The sequence below is a fragment of the Hypanus sabinus genome, chromosome 9 (assembly GCF_030144855.1).
Source record: "Hypanus sabinus isolate sHypSab1 chromosome 9, sHypSab1.hap1, whole genome shotgun sequence".
Classification (NCBI taxonomy): domain Eukaryota; kingdom Metazoa; phylum Chordata; class Chondrichthyes; order Myliobatiformes; family Dasyatidae; genus Hypanus; species Hypanus sabinus.
This window is the reverse complement of record NC_082714.1, coordinates 70,544,898-70,567,444: the sequence shown is the minus strand read 5'-3', so window position 1 is coordinate 70,567,444 and position 22,547 is coordinate 70,544,898. Positions and strand designations below refer to the sequence as shown.

The window sequence follows — 22,547 nt, the reverse complement described above, 5'->3', positions numbered from 1 at the left end:
TATGCTTGCTTGATCACCAGATTAGGGAGGAACCATTGTGGACCCCCCATGTCTCCCGATAATCCTTTGGTCTCAGTATCTGATTATGATGTGTGGGCTGCCTTCAAAAGACTGAATCCAAGGAAAGCATCCAGTTCGGACAGCGTACCTGGCCGAGTACAGAAGACCTGTGCTGATCAACTAGCTGGTGTGTTCATGGATATTTTCAATCTCTCACTCTGGCAGTGTGTGGTACCCACCTGCTTCAAGCAGGCCTCAATCATATCAGTGCCCAGTAACCTATCTAAATGACTACTGCCCAGTGGCACTTACATCCACAGTGCTGAAGTGCTTTGAGAGGTTGGTGTAGAAGCATATCAGCTCCTGTCTGAGTGGCAACGTGGATCCACTCCAATTCACACACCAAAGCAACAGGTCTACAGCAGATGCTATCTCATTGGCTCATCACACAATCCTGGAACATCTGAACAGCAAAGATGCATACATCAGGATGGTCTTTATCGATTACAGCTCAGTATTTAATGCCATCATTCCCTCAAACTAATCAGTAACCTCCAAAACCTGGACCTCAATATCCTCGTGTCATTGGATCTTGGATTTCTTCAGTTATAGGCCGTAGTCAGTCTGGATTGGAAAAAACATCTCAACAATCTCCAACAGTACAGGAGCAGTGAAGGGATATGTACTTAACACCCTGCTCTGCTCGCTGTACACCTATGCCTGTGGGTAAGTACAGCTCCAACAACATTTGCAAATTTGCTAATGACACCACTGGTGTGGGCTGTATCAAAGGAGGTGATGAATCAGCATACAGAAGGGAGATTGAAAACTTGGCTGTGTGCTGTAATAACAACAACCTGTCATTCAATGTCAGTAAGACCAAGGAACTGATTATAGACTTCAGGAGAGGGAAACCAGAGCTCCATGAGCCTGTACTCATTGGAGAATCAGAGGTGGAGAGGGTTAGTAATTGTAAATTTCTGGGCGTCACCATCTCAAGAGGACCTGTCCTGGACACATCATATAAATGTAATTGTGAAGAAAGCACGACAGCACTCTTCTTCTTCAGAAGTCTGCAAAGATTCTGCACAACATCAAAAATCTTGGCAAACTTCTACAGATGTGTGGTGGAAGGTGTGTTGACTGGCTGCATTACAGCTGGTATTGGAAACACCAATGCCTTTGAGTGGAAAATACTACAAAAGGTAGTGGATTTGGCCCAGTACATCACGGGCAAAACCCTCCCAACCATTGAGGGTAACTACATGAAATTTTGTAGAAAAGCAGCATCCATCAAAGATCCTCACCACCAGGCCAAGCTCTTCTCTTGCTGTTGCCATCAGGTAGAAGGTACAAGTGCTTCAGGACTCACACCACCAGGTTCAAGAACAGTTACTACTCTTCAATCATCAAGTTACTACTCCTCTTGAACGAAAGAGGTTAACTACACTCATTCTACTTCTGATGCTCTCACAACTGATGGTCTCACTTTAAGGATTCTTTCTCATTATTTCATGCTTTTGTAAAGAGGGTTTCTTCTTTTTTGTTAACTAGCAGGAATGCTAATTTACTGATAACGAGAATGGTATTCCTTTGTAAACCAAATGGGGATTAATGTTCTTTCTTCTGAGTCTGTAAGCTTTTGTTGACGGGCTTTTGGGCAGATCGGCGCTAGGGGGTCGAGAGAGAGGACGCAATGCTCTAAGCTGGGCGAGGATCGGACCCCAAAGGGGGGTCCGAGGCCGGGAGATTCTCCGAGGGGGGGGGGGATGAAGCTAGATGTGCTTGGTTGACCGCTCGGAGGGTCCTGAGCTGTTTGGAGAGTCCGAGGAGTTCGGAGGGGATCGAATGGTGGCCAGAAGACTTCAGAAATTGAGCTCCAACGGCTGTGCACGAAGTGGTTTGGACTTTGATAAGTTTGGCGCCTTTTCTTTAATTTTCTCTTCATATATACTGTATCGTTATTAATCACTTAGTTATAGTAACCTTTATAAATTGTACTCATTTAATCGCATATGATGTACTGTCTGTTTTTGGGTGAGGCGGGGACCTCACACAGCATCCACACCAGCTGATTACCCAGTTTGGCGGGGCCGAAGGCTGCTCCCCCTAGACGAGAACGAGCTGAGCGAGCCTGAGGCGACCCAGGGGGTTACACTTTCATTATTTATTGCCCCTTACTGTATTTATATCTGTATTTGCAGTTTGTTGTCCTTTGATCCTGTTTACATTTACTGATTTGCTAAGTATGCACAGAGAAACAATCGCAGGGTTGTATGAATGTACTGTGGTAATATGTATGTACTCTGATAAATTTTACTTCACACTTTTGAACTTTGAACTATTATCCCTCTCAACCCCATTCTCCTGTCTTCTCCCATTGCCTTTGATGCCTCGACTAATATAACAATTACAGCACGGAAACAGGTCATCTCGGCCCTTCTAGTCTGTGCCGAATGCTTACTCTCACCTAATCCCACTGACCCACACTCAGCCCATAACCCTCCATTCCTTTCCTGTCCATATACCTATCCAATTTTGCTTTAAATGACAATACCGAACCTGCCTCTACCACTTCTACTGGAAGCTCTTTCCAAACAACTACCACTCTGAGTAAAGAAATTCCCCCTCGTGTTACCCTTAACCCCCTCTCAACTCACGTCCTCTTGTTTGAATCTCCCCTACTCTCAATGAAAAAAGCCTATCCACGTCAACTCTATCTATCCCCCTCATAATTTTAAATACCTCTATCAAGTCCCCCCTCAACCTTCTATGCTCCAAAGAATAAAGACCTAACTTGTTCAACCTCTCTCTGAAACTTAGGTGCTGAAACCCAGCTAACATTCTAGTAAATCTTCTCTGTACTCTCTCTACTTTTTTGATATCTTTCCTATGATTCAGTGACCCAAAATGTACACAATACTCCAAATTCGGCCTTACCAATGCCTTGTACAATTTTAACATTACATCCCATCTTCTATACTCAATGCTCTGATTTATAAAGGCCAGCATACCAAAAGCTTTCTTCACCACCCTATCCACATGAGATTCCAGGGAACTATGCACCATTATTCCTAGATCACTCTGTTCTACTGCATTTTTCAATGCCATACCATTTACCATGTATGTCCTATTTGGATTATTCCTACCAAAATGTAGCACCTCACACTTATTAGCATTAAACTCCATCTGCCATCGTTCAGCCCACTCTTCTAACTGGCCTAAATCTCACTGCAAGTTTTGAAAACCTACTTCATTATCCACAACGCCAAATCAAGAACCTATCAAACACTACTTTAAATATATTCAAAGAATGGCCCTCTCAGCCATCCATGGCAATGAATGCAACAGATTCACCTCCCTCTGGCTAAATAAATTCCTTCTCATCTCTATTTTGAGACTGCGTCCTCAAGTCTTAGACTCACCCACAACACAAAACATCCTCTCCATATCCACTCTACCTAGGTCTTTCAATATTCAAAAGGTTTCAAAGAGATCCCACCCACCCCCCCTCCCCCATTCTTCTAAACTCCATTAAGTACAGGCTCAGAGCCATCAGAGTCCTCATATGTTAACCCTTTCATTCCCAGAATCATTGTGGTAAACCTCCTCTGGACCCTCTCCAGTCACTGATATACACACAAATATACATGAAACCTTACCTCAGAGGCAGGTCCCGTATCTGCACCTGGGCAGGAGAAGGTGACAAACTCATGGCACCGCTTGTGGACTACGAAGGAGCAAACTGTAAACGAGAATATGGATGGAGAGAAGTCAAATTAAATGCCAATCAGAATATATAAACTAACTGATAAGCATCGAAATATCAGAAAACAGTAAGCTTATGTAATGTACAAGAGAACGCACACTGAGCAACTGAGACTCGTCTACTGTCACGTTGACAGCAGACTGCAGCAGCTGAGAGTACTATAATCTAAATTAGAATTGATCTACATCTAAAGGAAGTTGTCCACCCAAAAACATGAAAGTGTGAGGGTGGAAAAACGAGTGTGAAGAAATGCAACACAACTCAAAACCATTATAAACCAATTTCACCTCAGTACAGATTTGCCATTCTTGTTGGTGCTTGGGAAGACTCAGCTAGAACTGCAGTGAACTCATTGGTCAGGTTCAAATGATGACTGTACCTGACATCCTGTACAGTGTATCCATCAACTAAAGGCAGCACCCAGCACCATCTCCAGTGAAATGATGGGGTTTGGTTGTTGCTGCAGGGGCAGCATTCACTGCCTGTGTCCCTTCAGCAAATGGTTAACACAAACGACTCAGATTCATTCAAAAGGCTCCCTGTTGGCAGGGATAGGATGGAGAGGAACAAAAGGGATGGTTTGATTGGGCTTACCAACAATCTGACACTCCTGGCATGACCTACAGTACAGTCCTACATCGGGCTAGAAGAAATACCTAATCTCATGGCCAAGAGTTTTCTTCATGCCTAAATGACCAACCAGACAATGATCATGAGTCAAATGCAATTTGTCAGGCTGGTAAACATCAGGAACAACAATTTGATAAACAATACTCCAATCATCCTGAAAGGATTTTTTTTGGAGTCCAGTTTCTCACTAACACTCCATTGTTAATAAAATAGCCACAGGAGGCCTCTACAATTTCTTCTTCTGAGACCACCTCTTCAGAGGATTTCCTGAAGTGAAATTCTGTCCAATAGTTAGCCCACCACTGACACAAGACTGACTGGCCTACAATCCCAGGATTATTATTACCTTTCTGAAACAAAGGAATATTTGCCACCATCCAATCTTCTGGTACTACCCTTTTGGCCAATGAGGGTACAAAGACCATCTACAAAGACAGAGCAATCTCTTTCCTCACTTCCTATTAGAACCTAGGGTATATCCAATCTGGCATGGAGACTTATCTATCCTGTTTTTTCAAAACTTGCAACATATCCTCTTTCTTAACCACAACTTGATCAATCCTACCCTCAACTCCAGTCATCCTCATGTTCTTCATGTATACTTAAAATACCTTGGACTTGGACTATTCCTTAATCGGCAATACTTTCTCATATCCTCTATAACTCTCCCAAGTCTCTTATTTAGGTCCTTCCTGATTGACTTATGACTCTCAAGAACCCTGTCTGATACTTGCTTTCTAAACCTTAAGAACGCTTCCTTCTTTCTCTTGACTAGCAGTTCGACTTCCCTTGTCATCCATATCTTTACCCTATCCAGAACTACATGCAAGTGCTCCCTAAACAACCTCCATATTTCCATGGGGCCATAAGTCCATAAGATACAGGAGCAGAATTAGGCCATTTGACCCATTGAGTCTGCTCCACCATTTTCAAAGCTGATCCAGTTTTCCTTTCAGTCCCAATCTCCTGCCTTCCTTTCTCCCCCGTATCCCTTCCTGCCCTGACCATCAAGAAACTATCAACCTCTGCCTAAAACATTCATAAAGACATGGCCTCCAATGGGAAAGTGTGTATGGAAGTGGAGGAAATAGTAGAGGTACTTAATGAATACTTTACTCTCAGGATACTGAGAGAGCTGGATAGAGCTCTTATAGATAGCAGGGTCAAGGGATATGGGGAGAGGGCAGGAACGGGGTACTGATTGTGTATGATCTGCCATGATCACAGTGAATAGTGGTGCGGGCTAGAAGGGCCGAATGGCCTACTCCTGCACCTACTGTCTATTGATTCACTATGGAAAATGACCTTCGTGATTGTAGTGATAACTTGCAGCAAACTGAAAAGCTTGAGCATGTAGATATTAAGAAAGAGTATGTGCTGGAGCTTTTGGAAAGTCGTCAGGACCGGATGAGATGTATGCCAGGCTACTGTGGGAAGCGAGGGAGGAGACTGCTGAGCCTCTGGGTCTTTGAATCATCAATGGGGACAGGAGAGGTTTCAGAGGATTGGAGGGTTGCAGATGTTGTTCCATTATTCAAGAAAGGGAGTAGAGATAGCCCAGGAAATTATAGACCAGTGAGTCTACTTTAGTGGTTGGTAAGTTGATGGAGAATATCCTGAGAGGCAGGATTTATGAACATTTGGAGAGGTATAATATGATTAGGAATAGTTAGCATGGCTTTGTGAAAGACAGGTCATGCCTTACAAGCCTGATTGAAGTTTTTCAGGATGTGACTAAACACATTAATGAAGGAAGAGCAGCAGATGTAGTGTATATGGATTTCGGCAAGGCATTTAATAAGGTACCCCATGCAAAGCTTATTGAGAAAGTAAGGAGGCATGGGATCCAAGGGTACATTGCATTGTGAATCCAGAAATGGCTTGCCCACAGAAGGCAAAGAGTGGTTGTAGACGGGTCATATTCTGCATGGAGGTTGGTCACCTATGGTTTGCCTCACGGATTTATTCTTACTCGTTGTGATTTTTATAAAGGACCTGGATGAGGAAGTGGAGGGATAGATGAGTAAGTTTGCTGATGACAGAAAGGTTGTGGATGTTGTGGATAGAGTGGAGGGCTGTCAGAGGTTACAGTGAGACATTGATAGGATGCAAAACTGGGCTGAGAAGTGGCAGGTTGAGTTCAACCCAGGTAAGTGTCAAGTGGTTCATTTTGGTAGGTCAAATATGATGGCAAAATATAGTATTAGTGGTAAGACTCTTGGCAGTGTGGAGGATCAGAGTGATTTTGGGGTCCGAGTCCATAGGATGCTCAAAGCAGCTGAGCAGGTTGACTCTGTGGTTAAGGCGGCATATGGTGCAATGGCCTTCATTAATCGTAAAATTAAATTTAGGAGCTGAGAGGTAACGTTGCAGCTATATAGGACCCTGGTCAGACCCCACTTGGAGTACTGCGCTCAGTTCTGGTCACCTCACTACAGGATGAATGTGGAAGCCATAGAAAGGGTGCAGAGGAGATTTACAAGGATGTTGCCTGGATTGGGGAGCATGCCTTATGAAAACAAGTTGAGTGAACTCGGCCTTTTCTCCCTGGAGCAACCGAGGATGAGAGGTGACATGATAACATGTCTAACATGGTGAGAAGCATTAATCGTGTGGATAGTCAGAGGCTTTTCCCAGGGCTGAAATGGTTGCCACAAGAGGACACGGGTTTAAGGTGCTGGGGAGCAGGTACAGAGATGTCAGGGGTAAGTTTCTTTACTCAGAGAGTGGTGAATGCGTGGAATGGGCTGTTGGCAATGGTGGTGGAGGCAGATACGATAGGATTTTTAAAGAGACTTTTGGATAAAATGGAGTTTAGAAAAATAGAGGGCTATGGGTAATCCTAGTAATTTCTAAGGTATGGACATATTCGGCACAACTTTGTGGGCCGAAGAGCCTGTATTGTGCTGTAGGTTTTCTATGTAGCTGTGGTCACTGTCTCTGTTGTGATCTCCCAGAGATCTGTCACCCTGACTAGGTTCACTGCTCACTAGAAATTCCAGGATAGCCTTTCGTCTAGTCTACCTGTTTACAATATTGGGTTAGGAATCCTTCATGGATATACCTAACAAATTCTGCCCAATCCTAACCTTTTGCATTAAGGAGATGCAAGCAATATTAGGGAAGTTGAAGTCACCGATGGTAACAACCTTGTTATTTTTTTCACCTTTCCCAATCACCTCAGTGTTTCTCTTGCTGTTGGGGTTCTATAGAATATTCCCAATAGTGTGATTGTTCCCTTCCTGATTCTGACTTTATCCACACTGACAAAGTAGATGGCCTCCTTTTTGCATCCATGATATTAAACAGAGATTCTGCAGATGCATTATGGGAGATGGAAGATCAAAAGCAGTGAGCTGGCTGCTGGCTGTGTGCCCAGAGACTCGAGTTATTTGAGCACAGAGCTCGGAAGAAGCGATGCAACAGACTTCTAATACCATAAATTAGCAACTTGTTTTATGTTTCCCCTTCCGCTGTGAAACGGGGATACCTCTTTTTCCCTTATTAGGGAGAGAGAGAAAGAGCCTGTGGTATGTCGAAGTACCAAGTGAACAAGTAGTCTTTGGGGTACTGCAAGTCCATGTCTTCATTGATGCTTTGCTGCATACTTGAGTGCTCGGTGGAGGGCGCAGATGCTTTTTTTGCTGGTGGGTGGGTGGGGGGGGGGTCATTGTTACTTTGCTGCTACTTATGCAAGGGAGGGGAGAGCTGGGGGGGCTTTGGGGTTCTAACATTTAACTGTCATTCATTCTTTGGGGCACTGTTTTAGTGGTGCTTGTGAAGAAAAAGAATTTCAGGACGTATATCATGTACATTTCTCTGACATTACATGTTGCTCTGCCTGAAACTTGTCTTCCAGCACATTCTCTGTGAGAGAATGCTAGCACCTGAAATAGGCTGCAGGTGTGTACTGTAACTGTGCAACCAGTGCAAAAGTCCTGTGAGGAAGGACTAGTAGAGGATCCTTTTGCCACTGGAAACTGATGGAACAAGCCCTGTGTAAAACCCTCTCGAATACTAGAAGTCTTTTATTACTCAAAGGGGGCCAAGTGGGAGTCTGTGGCACTCTGTATACAGAATCCATTCACACTACAAATTACAGAATCACTAAGTAAAAAGAGCCATGCAGTTTTTAGGATTTCTTGTTCATGCTTCTGTGAATAAAGTTTATTTGAAATGAACTACAGTTGATAGCAACAAATACAATGGATTCAGAACCTGATCTTCAATAGGCAAATGAACTGATTTTCTCAGATCAGATGATGGTGCCATTTTGTCAAAATCAAGTCGTACCCAAGGAGGAAGGGGCACAGAGAATGCATGTTACACAGGTGTCTCCCACATCAGTCACACAGCACTGTTCATCTTGCATGTGCTGACAAGGAACATCTGATAGTAGGCGGCCATTGATGTAGATGATAGAGCCACTGGCTCTCAGCTCCTGGGAGGACCACTTTCTGGATAGCAGCCTGTGAACCGAAATGGGATTTCATGCAGTGGAGTCTACACGAGCAGAACAACAATGTTCTGGTCATAAGGCAAAACCCTCAGTCAGGAAGCATTTTCTAAGGAAAGACTAGTGTTATTGCATTAAGTTGCGGTGAAACAGGGTCAAGAAACCACACTGCAGTTTCACACTCCAATAACGGGCCACTAATTTCCTACAGTGACAAATGGCAGAAAACATTCAATGAACAGTTATTAACAAAACAAAGGATGAAATAAAGAGCAACAAGTGAAACAAAGTCTGAAAGACAATAAGGTGACTAAGGTACTGCTTCAGAAGTTTATTTTAGCAATAATTAGCAACCATGAGGATGGTATCAAGTTCTGTGGAAAGGGGTGAAATATAACATCTGGAGGAACAGCTTGATGTAAAGGGGGGGGGGGGGAATCAACAGGCACATAGGGATGTCTGCACAGATCTTTGAAGGGGCATCAGTTACATTTAAAGTCACCCAATTTGATGGAAAGAAATTGTAAGAGACTGAAAGTTCCTGATGACCCAATTACATGTGTACAAATCACTGACTGGCAATAAGCAGATACAGCAATCAGTTATGAAGACAAACTGTATGCAAATCATTACTGCAAAGGCTTTTGAGAAAAAATAGAAATTTCACTCTGATTACATGGGAGGCTTGCGAGGTCAGTCATATGTCTGGTGTCCCTACCGAAAGATACACTTGTTACAGAATGGTACTAGTATTGTAAAGGTTTGCTGGGATTGACTCCCAGGAGAGTTGCAGAACCCAAGATGAATTTGTTAAAAAGAAGCATTCTTGACAGGTGGAGTTCTAGACACAGACATGGAACTGAGGCTTCCCTTGGCTGGGGTGTCTAGCTTTGAAATAACAACTTTGAAATAAGCAGATGGATATTCTGGGGAATGTTAAGAAGAAATTTCACCAGCGCAGCATAACAATTTCGTAGAATTAGATAGCAGCAAGTGTTGGAGAGGCTCATTTGCTGAGTACATCTAAGCAGGATAAATAGATTGGTAGATATTCATGGAATACCAAATTAGTGCAAGGAAGTATAGCTGAGTTAGAATGGATTTTCTTTAATGGAACAACGGGCACAAGGCCTAGTCACTATTATTTCAGATTCCAATGACGTGGTCACAGTTGACTGAGGCGTGAGAATATACTGTCGTAACTCGCCAGTTTGAATTTGTCCTGCCCTTCTATGACTGGTTCAGTCTGGTTTCCACACCTTATGGCACTCTAGAAGAATTGTAAGCCTACACAACTCTTCTACTATTGACTATTGTTAAGTTTCATCAGGAAACTTTTTGGTTTATGTTAACAGAAGGAATCTTTTGCCATTGACAGAGAAAATGTAAAAAATAATCAAAATCAAAACATCACAACTATAACAACACACACAAAATGCTGGTGGAACACAGCTTCCAGCAGCATTTTGTGTGTGCTGTTTGAATATCCAGCATCTGCAGATTTCCTCGTGTTTGCACATCACAACTATAAACTGATAATGCTGGAAACACTAGCAGGGGTGAAGTTTCAGGTCAAAGATCCTTTGATGGAATCAGTGAGCTGTCTTATAGTAGCAGTTCTATGTAGACTGTGAAAAGGAAACTGTGCACTGAGAAAATAATGGAGGTTGTAACCATTATTTGTCAGGGACTGAAAGGTTACCAACTGATACATCTATTCACAAAAGAGGAGAGCAATGAATTAAACTCACATAAATCAGTCAGTCTTTTCATTGACATAAGGTCAATATGTAGAGGTTAAAACTGATACATTTAATCACCACTTAGAAAGACAAGGTTAATGAAAAAGAGCAGCACAGATCAAAAGGCACAGGCACTTGATCAGTGTGACAAAGGATAATGTGACACAAGATTTAAGCATAGGTGATGCATAGTTCCCTGAACGTGTAACTATGTGGCAGACAGTTTACCAAAATCTACCATGTATAGATATACATGGTTCAGCATGCTGTATACTTACCAGCATTCACAGTACAGAGTCTGACTAAGGTGTGTTTTTTTCTCTCTTCCCCCCCTCTCCCCCCCCATGTGTGTGTGTGTGTATGTGTGTGTGTGTGGGGGGTATATGCTTCCAATATCAAAGATAGACAAAATAATAGATCAAACACTGCAGAACATATGCACCAGAATGCACTGTGCTAATCACAACATGGAGCACATGCTATATTCTGCAGTGCTGGCCATGTACCCTATACACAGTATACTCCATAAATGGCTTCATGAATGCTGATTGTGAAATTCACTGGTTAAGACAGCATGGAACAGAGAATGATGAACAAAGGTAAATGGAGAAACAAGTACAAATTACAAAGATGCAGCACTGGACAAAGTGGTCTGTGAAGAGAGAGGCTCAACTTGCCAAAGGCAACACGCAAAATGCTGGAGGAATTCAGGCAGCCAGGCAGCATCTAGAGTGAACAGTCAACATTTTGGGCTGAGACGTTTCACCAGAGGAACATGAAAAGTCAGAATAGGGAGGTGGGAAGGGGTGAAGTAAAGAGCTGGGAAGTTGATTATTGAAATTGATACAGGGCTGGAGATGGGAGAATATGATTGGAGAGGCTAGACCATGATAAGAAAGGGAAGGAGGACCACCAGAGGGAGGTGATGGGCAGGAGATAAGGTGAGAGAGGGAAAGGATAGTGAAGTGGGGGGGTTATTACAGGAAGTTCGAGAAATGGAGCAGCATGGTGGTTCGCACAACACTACTGTAGCGGGGACATGGGTTCACTGCCTATGAAGCAGTGTGAATGTTCTCCCTGTTGCTGTGTGGCTTTCCTCTGGAATCATCACTTTCCTTTCACAGTCCAGAGACGTACCAGTTGGTAGGTGAATTAGTCATCATAAATTGTCCCAAGATTAGGTTATCATTAAATTGGAGGATTCCTGGATGGCATGGCTCGAAGGAACAGAAGGGCTTACTCCGCACTAAATCTCAAGAAATCAATAAATAAAATCGATGGTCATGCAATCAGGTTGGAGGCCACCCAGGCAGAATACAAGGTGTGCCTCCAACCTGAGAGTGGCTTCATCGTGGCAGTACAGGAGGCCATGGACTGACATGTCAGAACGGGAATGGGAGATCCCACATGCTCAGTGAAGCGGTCTCCTAACCTACAACAGATTTCATCAATATACAGGAGGCCACACCAGGAGCACCAGATACAACAGACTTAGGTGTGAAGTGTCACCTGGAAGGATTGTTTGGAGCCCTGAATGGTAGTGAGGGATGAGGTGTCGGGGCAGATGTGGCACTTGTACTGCTTTCAAGGATAAGTACCAGGAGGGAGAACAGTGGGGGGGGATGAGTGGACAAGGGACTTGCGTACGTTGTGATTCCTGCCAAAGCAGAAAGTGGGGTGTGGGGGGGGGGGGGGGGAGAAACACATGCTTGGTAGTGGGATCCCATTGGAGATGGCAAAGAACATACATTATATCAAAAGAACAGGCAGGAGGGCATAGGCAATGGTGTGGTTCTGTTATTAACAGATGGAATTACATCTTTAAAAAGAGGTGACATAGGGTCAGAAATGCTGAATCTTTTTGGGTGGAGTTAAGAAAGTGCAAGGGTAAAAAAAACCATGGGAATCATATAACATTATGGGAATCATATATAGTAGGCAAGATGTAGGGTTGAGATTGCAAAGGGAGCTGGAAAAGGCATGTGATAAGGGTAATGCACAATTGTAATTGGGGATTTCAATATGCACAGGGATTGGGAAAATCAGGTTGGTGTCAGCTCACAAAAGAGAATTTGTTGAATGTCTACAAGGTGGCTTTTTAGATCAACTTGTGCTTGAGACTACAAGGGGAAAAGCTATCTTAGATTGGGTGTTGTGTAATAAACCAGATCTCATTAGGGAGCTTAATGTAAAGGAGACAGTAAATATATGATTGAATTCAAACTGCAGTTTGAGAGGGAGAAGCACAAGTCAGATGTATCAATATTGCAATGGAATAAAGGGAATTACAGAGGCATGAGAGAGGAACTTGACCAGGTGGATTGGAGGGGAATGCTGATAGGGATGATGGCAAAGCAGAGATGGCTGAAGTTTCTGGGAATAGTTCACAAGTGCAAGATAGATATGTCCGACAGAAGAAGTTGCTCTCAAATGGCAGGGGTAGGCAACCACGGCTGACAAAGGAAGTTAAGAAATGCATAAAAGCCAAGGAAAGGGCATATAAGGTAGCAAAAGTGAATGGGAAGTTGGATGATCAGAAAGCTTTTAAAATCCAACAAAAAGCAACTAAAAAAGCTACAAGAAGGGAAAAGACGAGGGCAAACTAGCCAATAATATAAAGCAGGATACCAGATGCTTTTCAGTTACATGAAGAGTAAAAGGGAAGTGAGAGTTGATACTGGAAAATTATGCTGGAGAAGTAGTAATGGGGGACAAAGAAATGGACTACAGCCAGAGTCTTGAGAGAGATTACTGAAGAGATAATGGATGCATTGGTCATGATCTTTCACAAATCACTTGATTCTGGCATGGTCCCGGAGGACTGGAAGATTGCAAATGTCCCTCCACCCTTTAAGAAGGGAGGTAAGCAAAAGAAAGGAAATTATTGACCAATTAGCCTAACCTCAGTGGCTAGGAAAGTACTGGACTCTATCATTAAGGAAGAGATTTCAGGGTACTTGGAGACTAAAATAAGTCAAAATCAGCAGGGTTTCTGTAAAGGAAAATCTTGCCTGACAAATCTGTTGGGAGTTCTTTGAGGAAGTAACAAGCAGGGTGGACAAAGGAGAGGCAGTGGATGTCATATACTTCGATTTTCAGAAGGCATTTGATGAGGTGCCACACATGACGCTGCTTAACAAGATAAAATCCAATGGCGTAACAGGAAAATTACTGGCATGGAAAGGGGAATGGCTGACAAGCAGGAGGCAGAGGGTGGGAATAAAAGGGCCTTTTCTGGTTGGCTGCCAGTGACTAGTGGTGTTCCTCAGGGGTCAGTATTGGGACCCCTACTTTTCACATTGTTTGTCAATGATTTAGATAATGGAAATGATGACTTTGTGGCAAAGTTTGTGGATGATACAAAGATAGGTGGAGGGGTAGGTAGTGGCAAGGAAGCAATGCAATTACAAAAGGACTGAGACAAATTGGAAGAATGGGCAAAAACATGGCAGATGGAATACAGTGTTGGGAAGTTTATGATAATGTATTTTGGTAAAAGGAACAGCAATGTGGACTCTTATGTGCATTCTTATTGAGATAAGAATGGGGAAAAAGCTGAAACATCAGAGGTGCAGAGGAACTTAGGAGTCCTCATGAAAGACTCCCAGAAGGTTAATTTACAGGTCCGAGTCTGTGGTAAAGGCAGCAAATGCAATGTTGGCATTCATTTCAAGGGGAATAGAATATAAAAGCAAAGAGATAATGCTGAGCCTTTATAAGACACTAGTCAGGCCGCACTTGGAGTATTGTCTACATTTTTAGGCCCCAAATCTCAGAAAGGATGTGTTGTCATTGGAGAGAGTTCAGAGGAGGTTCACAAGGATGATTCCAGATATGAAGGGGTTAACATATGAGAAGCGTTTGGCATCTTTGGGCCTGTACTCACTGGAATTTAGAAGAATGCAGGGGGATCTCAATGAAATCTAGCAAATGTTGAAATGACTAGATAAAGTTGATGTGGAGAGGATGTTTCCTATGCTGGAGAGGATGTTTCCTATGGTGGAGATATTCAGAACTAGAGGGCACAGCCTCATAATAGAGGGGTGACCCTTTAGAACAGAGTAAGGAGGAATTTTTTTTTAGCCAGAGAATAGTGAATCTGTGGGATGCTCTACACGGACTGCAGTGGAAGCCACATCACAGTGAGTATTTAAGATGAAAGTTGATAGTTTCCTGATCGGTCAGGGCATAAAATGATATGGCAAGGCGGCAGGTGTAATGGGGTGAGTGAGATCCTGCATCAGCCATGATGAAATGATGGAGCAGACTCAATGGGTTGAATAGCCTAATACTGCTCCTATGTCTTATGGCAGAAGTTACAGAGAACTATGTGCTGGACATGGAGGCTAATGGGGTGCCACATGAATACAAGAGGAACCCTATCCATAGTGGGATGGCCGGAGGATGAAGAGAGGACAGATGTGATGGTGGAGAAGGGAATCCTTTTTCTCTGAAGGAGGACATCTCAGCAGTTCTGGAATGAAAAGCCACATCCTGAGAGCAGATGCAGTGGAAACAGAGGAACTGAGAGAAGGAAATGGTATTTTTATAAGTGACAGGTTGGGAAGCTGAGATAATCAGTGGATTTATAAAAGATATCAGTAGACTGTCTCCAGAGATGGAGACAGAATCATTGAGAAAGGGGAGGGAGGTATCAGAAATGGGTCAAGTAAATTTGAGGGCTGGGAGGAAGCTGGAGGCAAAGCTGATCTCAGCACAGGTGCAGGAAGCAGCACCAATGCAGTTGTTGATGTAGCATAGGAAGAGCTGGAGAGTGAAACCAGTATAGGCTTGGAATAGGAACTATTCCACGTAGCCAACAAAAAGGCTAGCTGTGACCCAGACAAATGGCCATGGCTACAACCTTTCGTTTGAAAGGAGGGGGAGAAGGTGAAGAAGAAATTGTTCAGGGTGAGGACTAGTTCCAACAGAGAGTGGTGGGTGGTAAGGATCATGGTTGGGTCTGTTGTCCAGGAAGAAGTAAGGCCCTCCAGAATGGGGATAGAGGTGTACAGAGAATGGACATCCATGAATGGACTACTCTTTCCCTTCAACAGAAGAGTAGGCAAAATTAAATGGAAATCAAGGAGCCTGTTGAACAATGAGGGAATGAAGTACACACAGAGGAAGTACAAGCAGAGGGTGACATGGTAAGGGTTACAAGTCCTGCTTCCCTGACCTGAAATGTCTGGCAGTCAAGCATCATGCATTCTGTTTGCCAATGAGAGCTCCCCGCCCCCCTGGTTGCACCCCTGGCAAGCATTAAGTTGGCCCTGGAGAAGGTGAGCACTGTGATCAACAATCACAAGTCAGCACACCCTGGTGCCTTTCTGATCATTTCAGGATGTTTCAACTGGGCCATCTTGAAGTCCTTGACAATCTACCACCAGTATGCCACTTACAGAAGAGGAGGGATGACTTGTAGAATGTGAAAAGAACTGATTACAGTCAGCTCCCACTGCACTAGCCTTGCTGTAACACAGCACATCCTCACTCAACAATCTTCAGTTGAAGTCATTAGGCAAAGCTGCAAAAACTGCAGATACAAAGAACAAAACAGTAGTGCAGGCTATTTGGCCCACAATGTTGTGCTGACCCTTAAACCCTGCCCCTCATATAACCCTCCATCTTAAATTCCTCCGTATACCTGTCTAGTAGCCTCTTAAAATTTAAAAGGTAGATGTGATAACATACAAGATCAGAGCATCATCAGAAGAATTGTTTTCACTGCATGCTTCTAAAGGTGCTGGGGATTTAATTAATAAATCAATTGTATTGATGAAGGTGATAGATGCTGCCTGGCCTGCTGTGTTCCACCAGCATTTTGTGTGTGTTGTTTGAATTTCCAGCATCTGCAGATTTCCTCGTGTTTGATCCTCTGTTAAGCGTCTCTGTACATCCTCGCCACAGAATGAGTGGGTTTTCTCCAAGTGCTCTGGTTTTCTCCCATGGTCCAAAGTAATACCAGGTAGGTTAATTGGGGTGTTTAAAATTGTATCATAATTAGTTACAGTTCAAAGGGCCTGGTTCATGTTGTTTTATGCTGTATAAATTATAATAAATGAACATGTTGAAATGGGAAATAAGGCTCCACTACCTCCTGCCTTTTGCAGAGTTCACACAATGATTGGGTGGCTGGGAGAAATACAGGTTGAAAGTGCCAGACACATGAAGCTTGCATGTAGCAGAGTTTCATATAGGATAGAGCCACCAAGCTGAAGATTAATTAATCCACCATCTCTCAAATCCCAGTCAGACTGGCCCAATGTCATTGCAGACTTCAGACATTCAAAATTCCAAATGACTAGCCACTAATTTAAAATTATTTAAAACAAAAAGCTCTGGAATCACACAACCATTACTTAAAGTGAGTAGGTAAGATATACATGGGAGTTTCTCCCATCATTTCACCCTCATTCCACGCCTAAGGAAAGAGATACACAGCAACTGCAGTGTACTTTGTGTTTACTAAGGAAAGAGATGTTCACACAACTTCAGATGGGCAGATAGTACCCGGGTTTCCCCATCACAGTGAGACATCACCAAGCCTTTCTACAACTGTCTGTTGTAGATCCCTCAAGCTACACTACCTTTGAAAAAATTCCAAAAATCTAAGAATTACAACCTCAGTATTCTTAGGGACTAGACTTCCACCAGGCTGTTAGCATAACGCTTTACAGTACAGGTGACCCAGGATCAATACGGTGTATTGGAAAGATAGGTTAGTGGACAGAGGGGGTGGTGTGGCTCTATGTATAAGAATTAATATTAAATAATTAGAAAGGGATAACATAGGTGTACAGTCTCTATGCGTTGAGTTAAGAAATGCCAAGGGTAAAAGGACCCTAATGGCAATTGTATACAGGCCTCCAAACAGCAGCCAGGATGTGGATTCCAAATTACAGCAGGAGATAGAAAAGGCGTGTCAGAAGGGCAATGTCATGATAATTGTTGGGGATTTTAACATGAAAGTAGATTGGGAAAACCAGGCCAGTACCGGACCTCAAGAGAGAGAATTTGTAGAATATCTAAGCAATGGCTTTTTAGAACAATTTGTTGTTGATCCCACTAGGGCGGGGGTCGGCAACCTGCGGCTCCCGAGCCATTTGTGGCTCTTTCACCTCTGTGCTGCGGCTCCCTGTGGCTTTGGGAAATAATTGGTCAGTATTTAATTAAAATGTATTTTATGTTAGTTTGTTAGCTTTTGAAATGTAATTATGGTGATCTTGTACAACCTAAGTGTAGCGACACATTTCCTGCCACATCATAAAACGGCTCACAATTAGCCAGCATTCCGGCTAAGGGAGATAGCCTACGGGGGTTTGTGAGTACGCGTCTTTTGCAGCATCTGCGTCCATGGGGGCTGGGTTGAGGGAAGCTGAAAAGCAAGGCTGTTTAGTTCGAATAAAGCTATCTTTGACTGCAGTTTACTGACACCGCTACAACGTGTTTTTAATCGCTGGCTGTCCAGACGGAAGGTGCTGAAACGCTTTGTCGCGTGTCTGGAAGAAGTGAAAACTTTCCTGGGCAGCAAAGGGCTCACCTTTCCTGAGCTGGAACAGCCAGAGTGGCTGGAAAAGCTACACTTCATGGTAGACATGACAGCGCACCTGAACACGCTGAACACAGCTCTTCAGGGGAAAGGACGTACAGCCCTGCACATGTTGGAGGATGTTTTGGCATTCGAGCGCAAGTTGACAGTGCTTGCCAGAGATTTACAGAAAGGCACTTTGTCTCACTTCCCCAATTTGAGAGAGTTCAAACAAGGTCACGACATGATAATTTCGGAGTATTTACATTCTGCAATCATCGCAATGCAAACATCGTTTGGGAAACGCTTCTGTGAGTTCAGAGAGGAAAAAAACACATTATCCTTCCCGGTCACTCCCTTAAGCATCGATCCTTCCCTACTGAATACGACTGCATTGGCAGGTGTGAGTCAACCTGATCTTGAGATGGAACTGGCCGACATAGCCGACAAAGACATATGGGTGTCCAAGTTTAGACGCTTGACAGCAGACCTTGAAGATGTTGCCCGTCAGAAGGCCGTTCTTGCTCAGAAACACAAATGGAGTGATATTGAAAACCTCACAGATGACAGCTTGCGATCCTGTGTAAAGATGAAGGTGACATCATACAGCCCTGATGTGCAGACGCTGTGCGCTGAGGTCCAGGAGCAGAAATCCCATTAACCAAGTATGATAAATATTTTAATTGCCTATTATTTTACTCATATTCATATTTTTTCATTGTTCAGTGAAATAGTCCTTTCATTTTTCAGGATGACAGCTGGCTGACGTTATTTTTGGTTTGCTGCTGGCGGAAAATTTAAGTTCGGCGTTTTTCATAAATACAAGAAGGACTCAAATAGACATTGAATATTTTACTTAAAAGTAACTTTCAACCCAACGTCTTTTTTTCGGAGTTCAAAATGTTTTTGTTGCATGCAGAAATGTAATTTCGTTTTCTCTGCAGGAGTTCATCAATTTCATAAATGCAACACATTATAGTTTGTTTATACATAGCATAAAGGCAAAAAAAAGTTGTATGCAGTGTTATTTCATTTTAAATGTCAAACGGGTTTTGCGGCTCCCAGTGTTTTCTTTTCTGTGGGAAACGGGTCCAAGTGGCTCTTTCAGTGGTAAAGGTTGCTGACCCCTGCACTAGGGGATCAGCTGTGCTGGATTGGGTGCTGTGAAATGATCCGGAGGTGATAAGAGAGGCTTAAGGTTAAGGAACCCTTAGTGGGCAGTGATCACAATATGACCAAGTTCACTTTGAAATTTGAGAAAGAGAAGTTAAATTCCAATGTGTCGGTATTTCAGTAGAATAAAGGAAATTACAATGACATGAGAGGGGAACTGGTCAAAGTTGACTGGAAAGAGATACTAGCAGGAAGGACAGCAGAGCAACAATGGCTGTAGTTTCTGTGAAAAATGAGGTAAGTGCAAGACAGATATATTCCAATTAAGAAAAACATCTTGAATGGATTAAGGACACTACTGTGGCTGACGAGTGAAGTCAGAGCCAAAAAACAAAAGAGAGGGCATACAAGGGAGCCAAAGCTAATGGGAAGATAAGAGGATTGGGAAGCTTTTAAAAACTTGCAGAAGGAAACTAAGGTCATTAGGAAGAAGATGATGAATTATGAAAGGAAGCTGGCGACTAATATCAAAGAAGATACTAAAAGCTTTTTTAAAGTATATAAAGGTAAAAGAGAGTTGAGGGTAGATATAGGATCAATAGAACATGACGTTGGAGATATTGTAAAGAGAGATACAGAGATGGCAGATGAACATTTTGCATCATTCTTCACAGTAGAAGATATCTGCTGTATGCCGGACATTCAAGAGTGTCAGAGAAATGAAGTATTTGTAGTGAAAATTATGACTGAGAAGGTGCTCAGGAAGCTCAATGGTCTGAAGGTGGATAAATCTCCTGGACCTGATTAAATGCACTCTTGGGTTCTGAAGGAAGTAGCTGGAGAGACTGCGGAGGCATTAACAATGATCTTTCAAGAATTGATAGATTCTGGTATTGTACCGAATGACTGGAAAATTGTAGAGATGCGAAGGGACTTGGGAGCCCTTGTGCAGTATACCCTAAAGGTTAACCTCCAGGTTGAGTCGGTTGTGAAGAAGGTGAATGCAATGTTGGCATTCATTTCTAGAGACATAGAATATAAGAGCAGGGACGTGATGTTGAGGCTCCATCAGGCACTCGTGAGACCACACTTGGACTATGCGTGCAGTTTTGGGCTTATTTTAGAAAGGACATTGGAAGGGGTTCAGAGAAGATTCACAAGAATGATTCTAGGAATGAAAGTGTTACCATATGAGGAACGTCTGGCAGCTCTTGGGCTGCATTCCCTGGAGTTCAGGAAAATGAAAGGAGATCTCAGAAACACTCCAAATGTTAAAAGGCCTGAAAAGATTAGATATGGCAAAGTTATTTCCCTTGGTAGTAGAGTCTAGGTCAAGAGGGTACAACTTCAGGATTGAAGGACATCCATCTGGAACAGAGATGCGGAGAAATTACTTTAGTCGGAGGGTGGTAAATCTGTGGAATTTGTTGCCATGACCAGCTGTGGTGGCCAAGTCATTGGGTGCATTTAAGGCAGAGATACATAGGTTCCTGATTAGCCTGGGCATCAAAGGGTATGGGGAGAAAGCAGGGGAGTGGGGATGACTGGAAGAATTGGATTAGCCCATGATTGAATGGCAGAGCAGACTCACTGGGCTGAATGGCCAGATTCTGTTCCTATATCTTATAGCTAATTCCCATCGTCGATACCTGTAAGTAGTTTGTACGTTCTCCTTGTGACCACGTGGGTTTCCTCCCACAGTCCAAAGACGTACTGGTTGGTCATTGTAAATTGTCCCGTTTTTAGAATAGGATTAAATCGGGGGATTGCGAGATGGCGTGGCTCAAAGGGCCTATTCTGAACTGTACCTCAATAAACAAATAATAAAAAACCTTCAGAACCTCTTGAGTGAAGAAACTCACTCACCACAGTGCCTCATTTTATCTCCTGATCAGAATCAGTGCACCCCATCTTTAGATCTGTCAGCTGGGGAATATAATCTCTCAGCTCCCAACCTATAAACCTGATCACTTAACATTCCTCTAAACTTCAGGGAATATAATTTCTCACCCCAAACTCACTATTTTGCAGACAAAGAAACAGAAAATGCAGGAAATACTCAGCAGGTCAGATAGAATCTGTGGAAAGAAATAGGGTTAATATTCCATGATCATTGAAGATAATTTATGCCTGACCTGCTGAATTCCTCCAGCATCTTGTGTGTTGATCTACATTCCACCACCTGCATTCTCTTGGTCTTCAAGAGAGAAAATAAGTGAATAGTAAGTTGCAGAGAAGGCCCCTGACATTTACAGCATGTTATTTTCATTTTCAGGTTTTCATCAACCACAATTAATTGATTTGCATGTTGCATAGCACCTTACATTAAAAATTTAACATGCTGTCAGCCTTCTTAATAGTTTACTTCACCTGCATCCTTGCTTTGAATTCGGGTATCACTGGCACAGCCCATGAGAATGTGGCATTGGCCACCTTCATGAACCTCTACACTCCACAGGTAAAAGACCACCTCTACAAATGGGCAATGTCAGGAGTTAATCTCATCAATGATCAAGGCAATATCCTGAATGCATGAGGCAAGATGGACACAATATTTCTGAAACAAAAGATTTTGCAGATCCACAGTTACACCCACAAAATGCAGGAGGAACTCAGCAGATAAGGTAGCATCTATGGAGAGGAATTACTGGTCTTGGCCTGAAACATCAACTATTCCTCTTCATAGATGCTGCCTGACCTGCTGAGTTCATAAGACCATAAAAAAAAGGAACATAAATAATGCATTTGGCCGATCGAGTCTGCCCCCCACCCCCCATTTCATCTTGGCTAATCCAATTTTCCTTTTGGACCGAATATCCTGCCTTCTCCCCATATCTAATTATGGTAATTTCACACACTCATACCCTCTGACACATGGAACTTCCACCATACTGCTAGTGTCTTCAACGGTAAAGACTAGTACAAAGTGCTTCCCCACACCTGATCATGGATAGCAGTCAGTATTTCCTTTTCCCTCTCTCTCCCTCATTAACAAATGGTGTCAATACAACAACCCTCTGATCTGCAGGTCATACGACAGAACTGACCGTTTTTCAAATTCTCATTTCACCAAAACTAATTTATTTTACTTCCACTCTTGGTAGTGAACTCTTGTTCTAGGAGGATTTTTGTGTTTTGCCGGTGAAGACAATTTCTTTGCCATTCCAAAAGAGACTTTGCATCTGTTTACTTGGGAGACAAACACAGAGTCTACAGATCAGCAGTGAGGTCACAGAATATACTTCAATTACAAAAAGAGGATGTGCTTGCTGTCTTAATATAAATTTAAGATACATAAATCACCAG

The 22,547-nt window shown here is 43.0% G+C and overlaps 1 protein-coding gene across 3 annotated transcripts in view; it reads right to left on the bottom strand.

Annotated features, from left to right (window-relative positions):
- LOC132399478 (protein kinase C beta type) overlaps positions 1-22,547 on the bottom strand; it is a 346,894-nt gene that overhangs the window by 200,360 nt on the left and 123,987 nt on the right. For all 3 annotated transcript variants that reach the window (XM_059979897.1, XM_059979895.1, XM_059979896.1), the window contains one exon: positions 3,663-3,745. In XM_059979897.1, the coding sequence (XP_059835880.1) occupies positions 3,663-3,745 (83 nt within the window). The remainder of the gene's footprint in view (positions 1-3,662; positions 3,746-22,547) is intronic.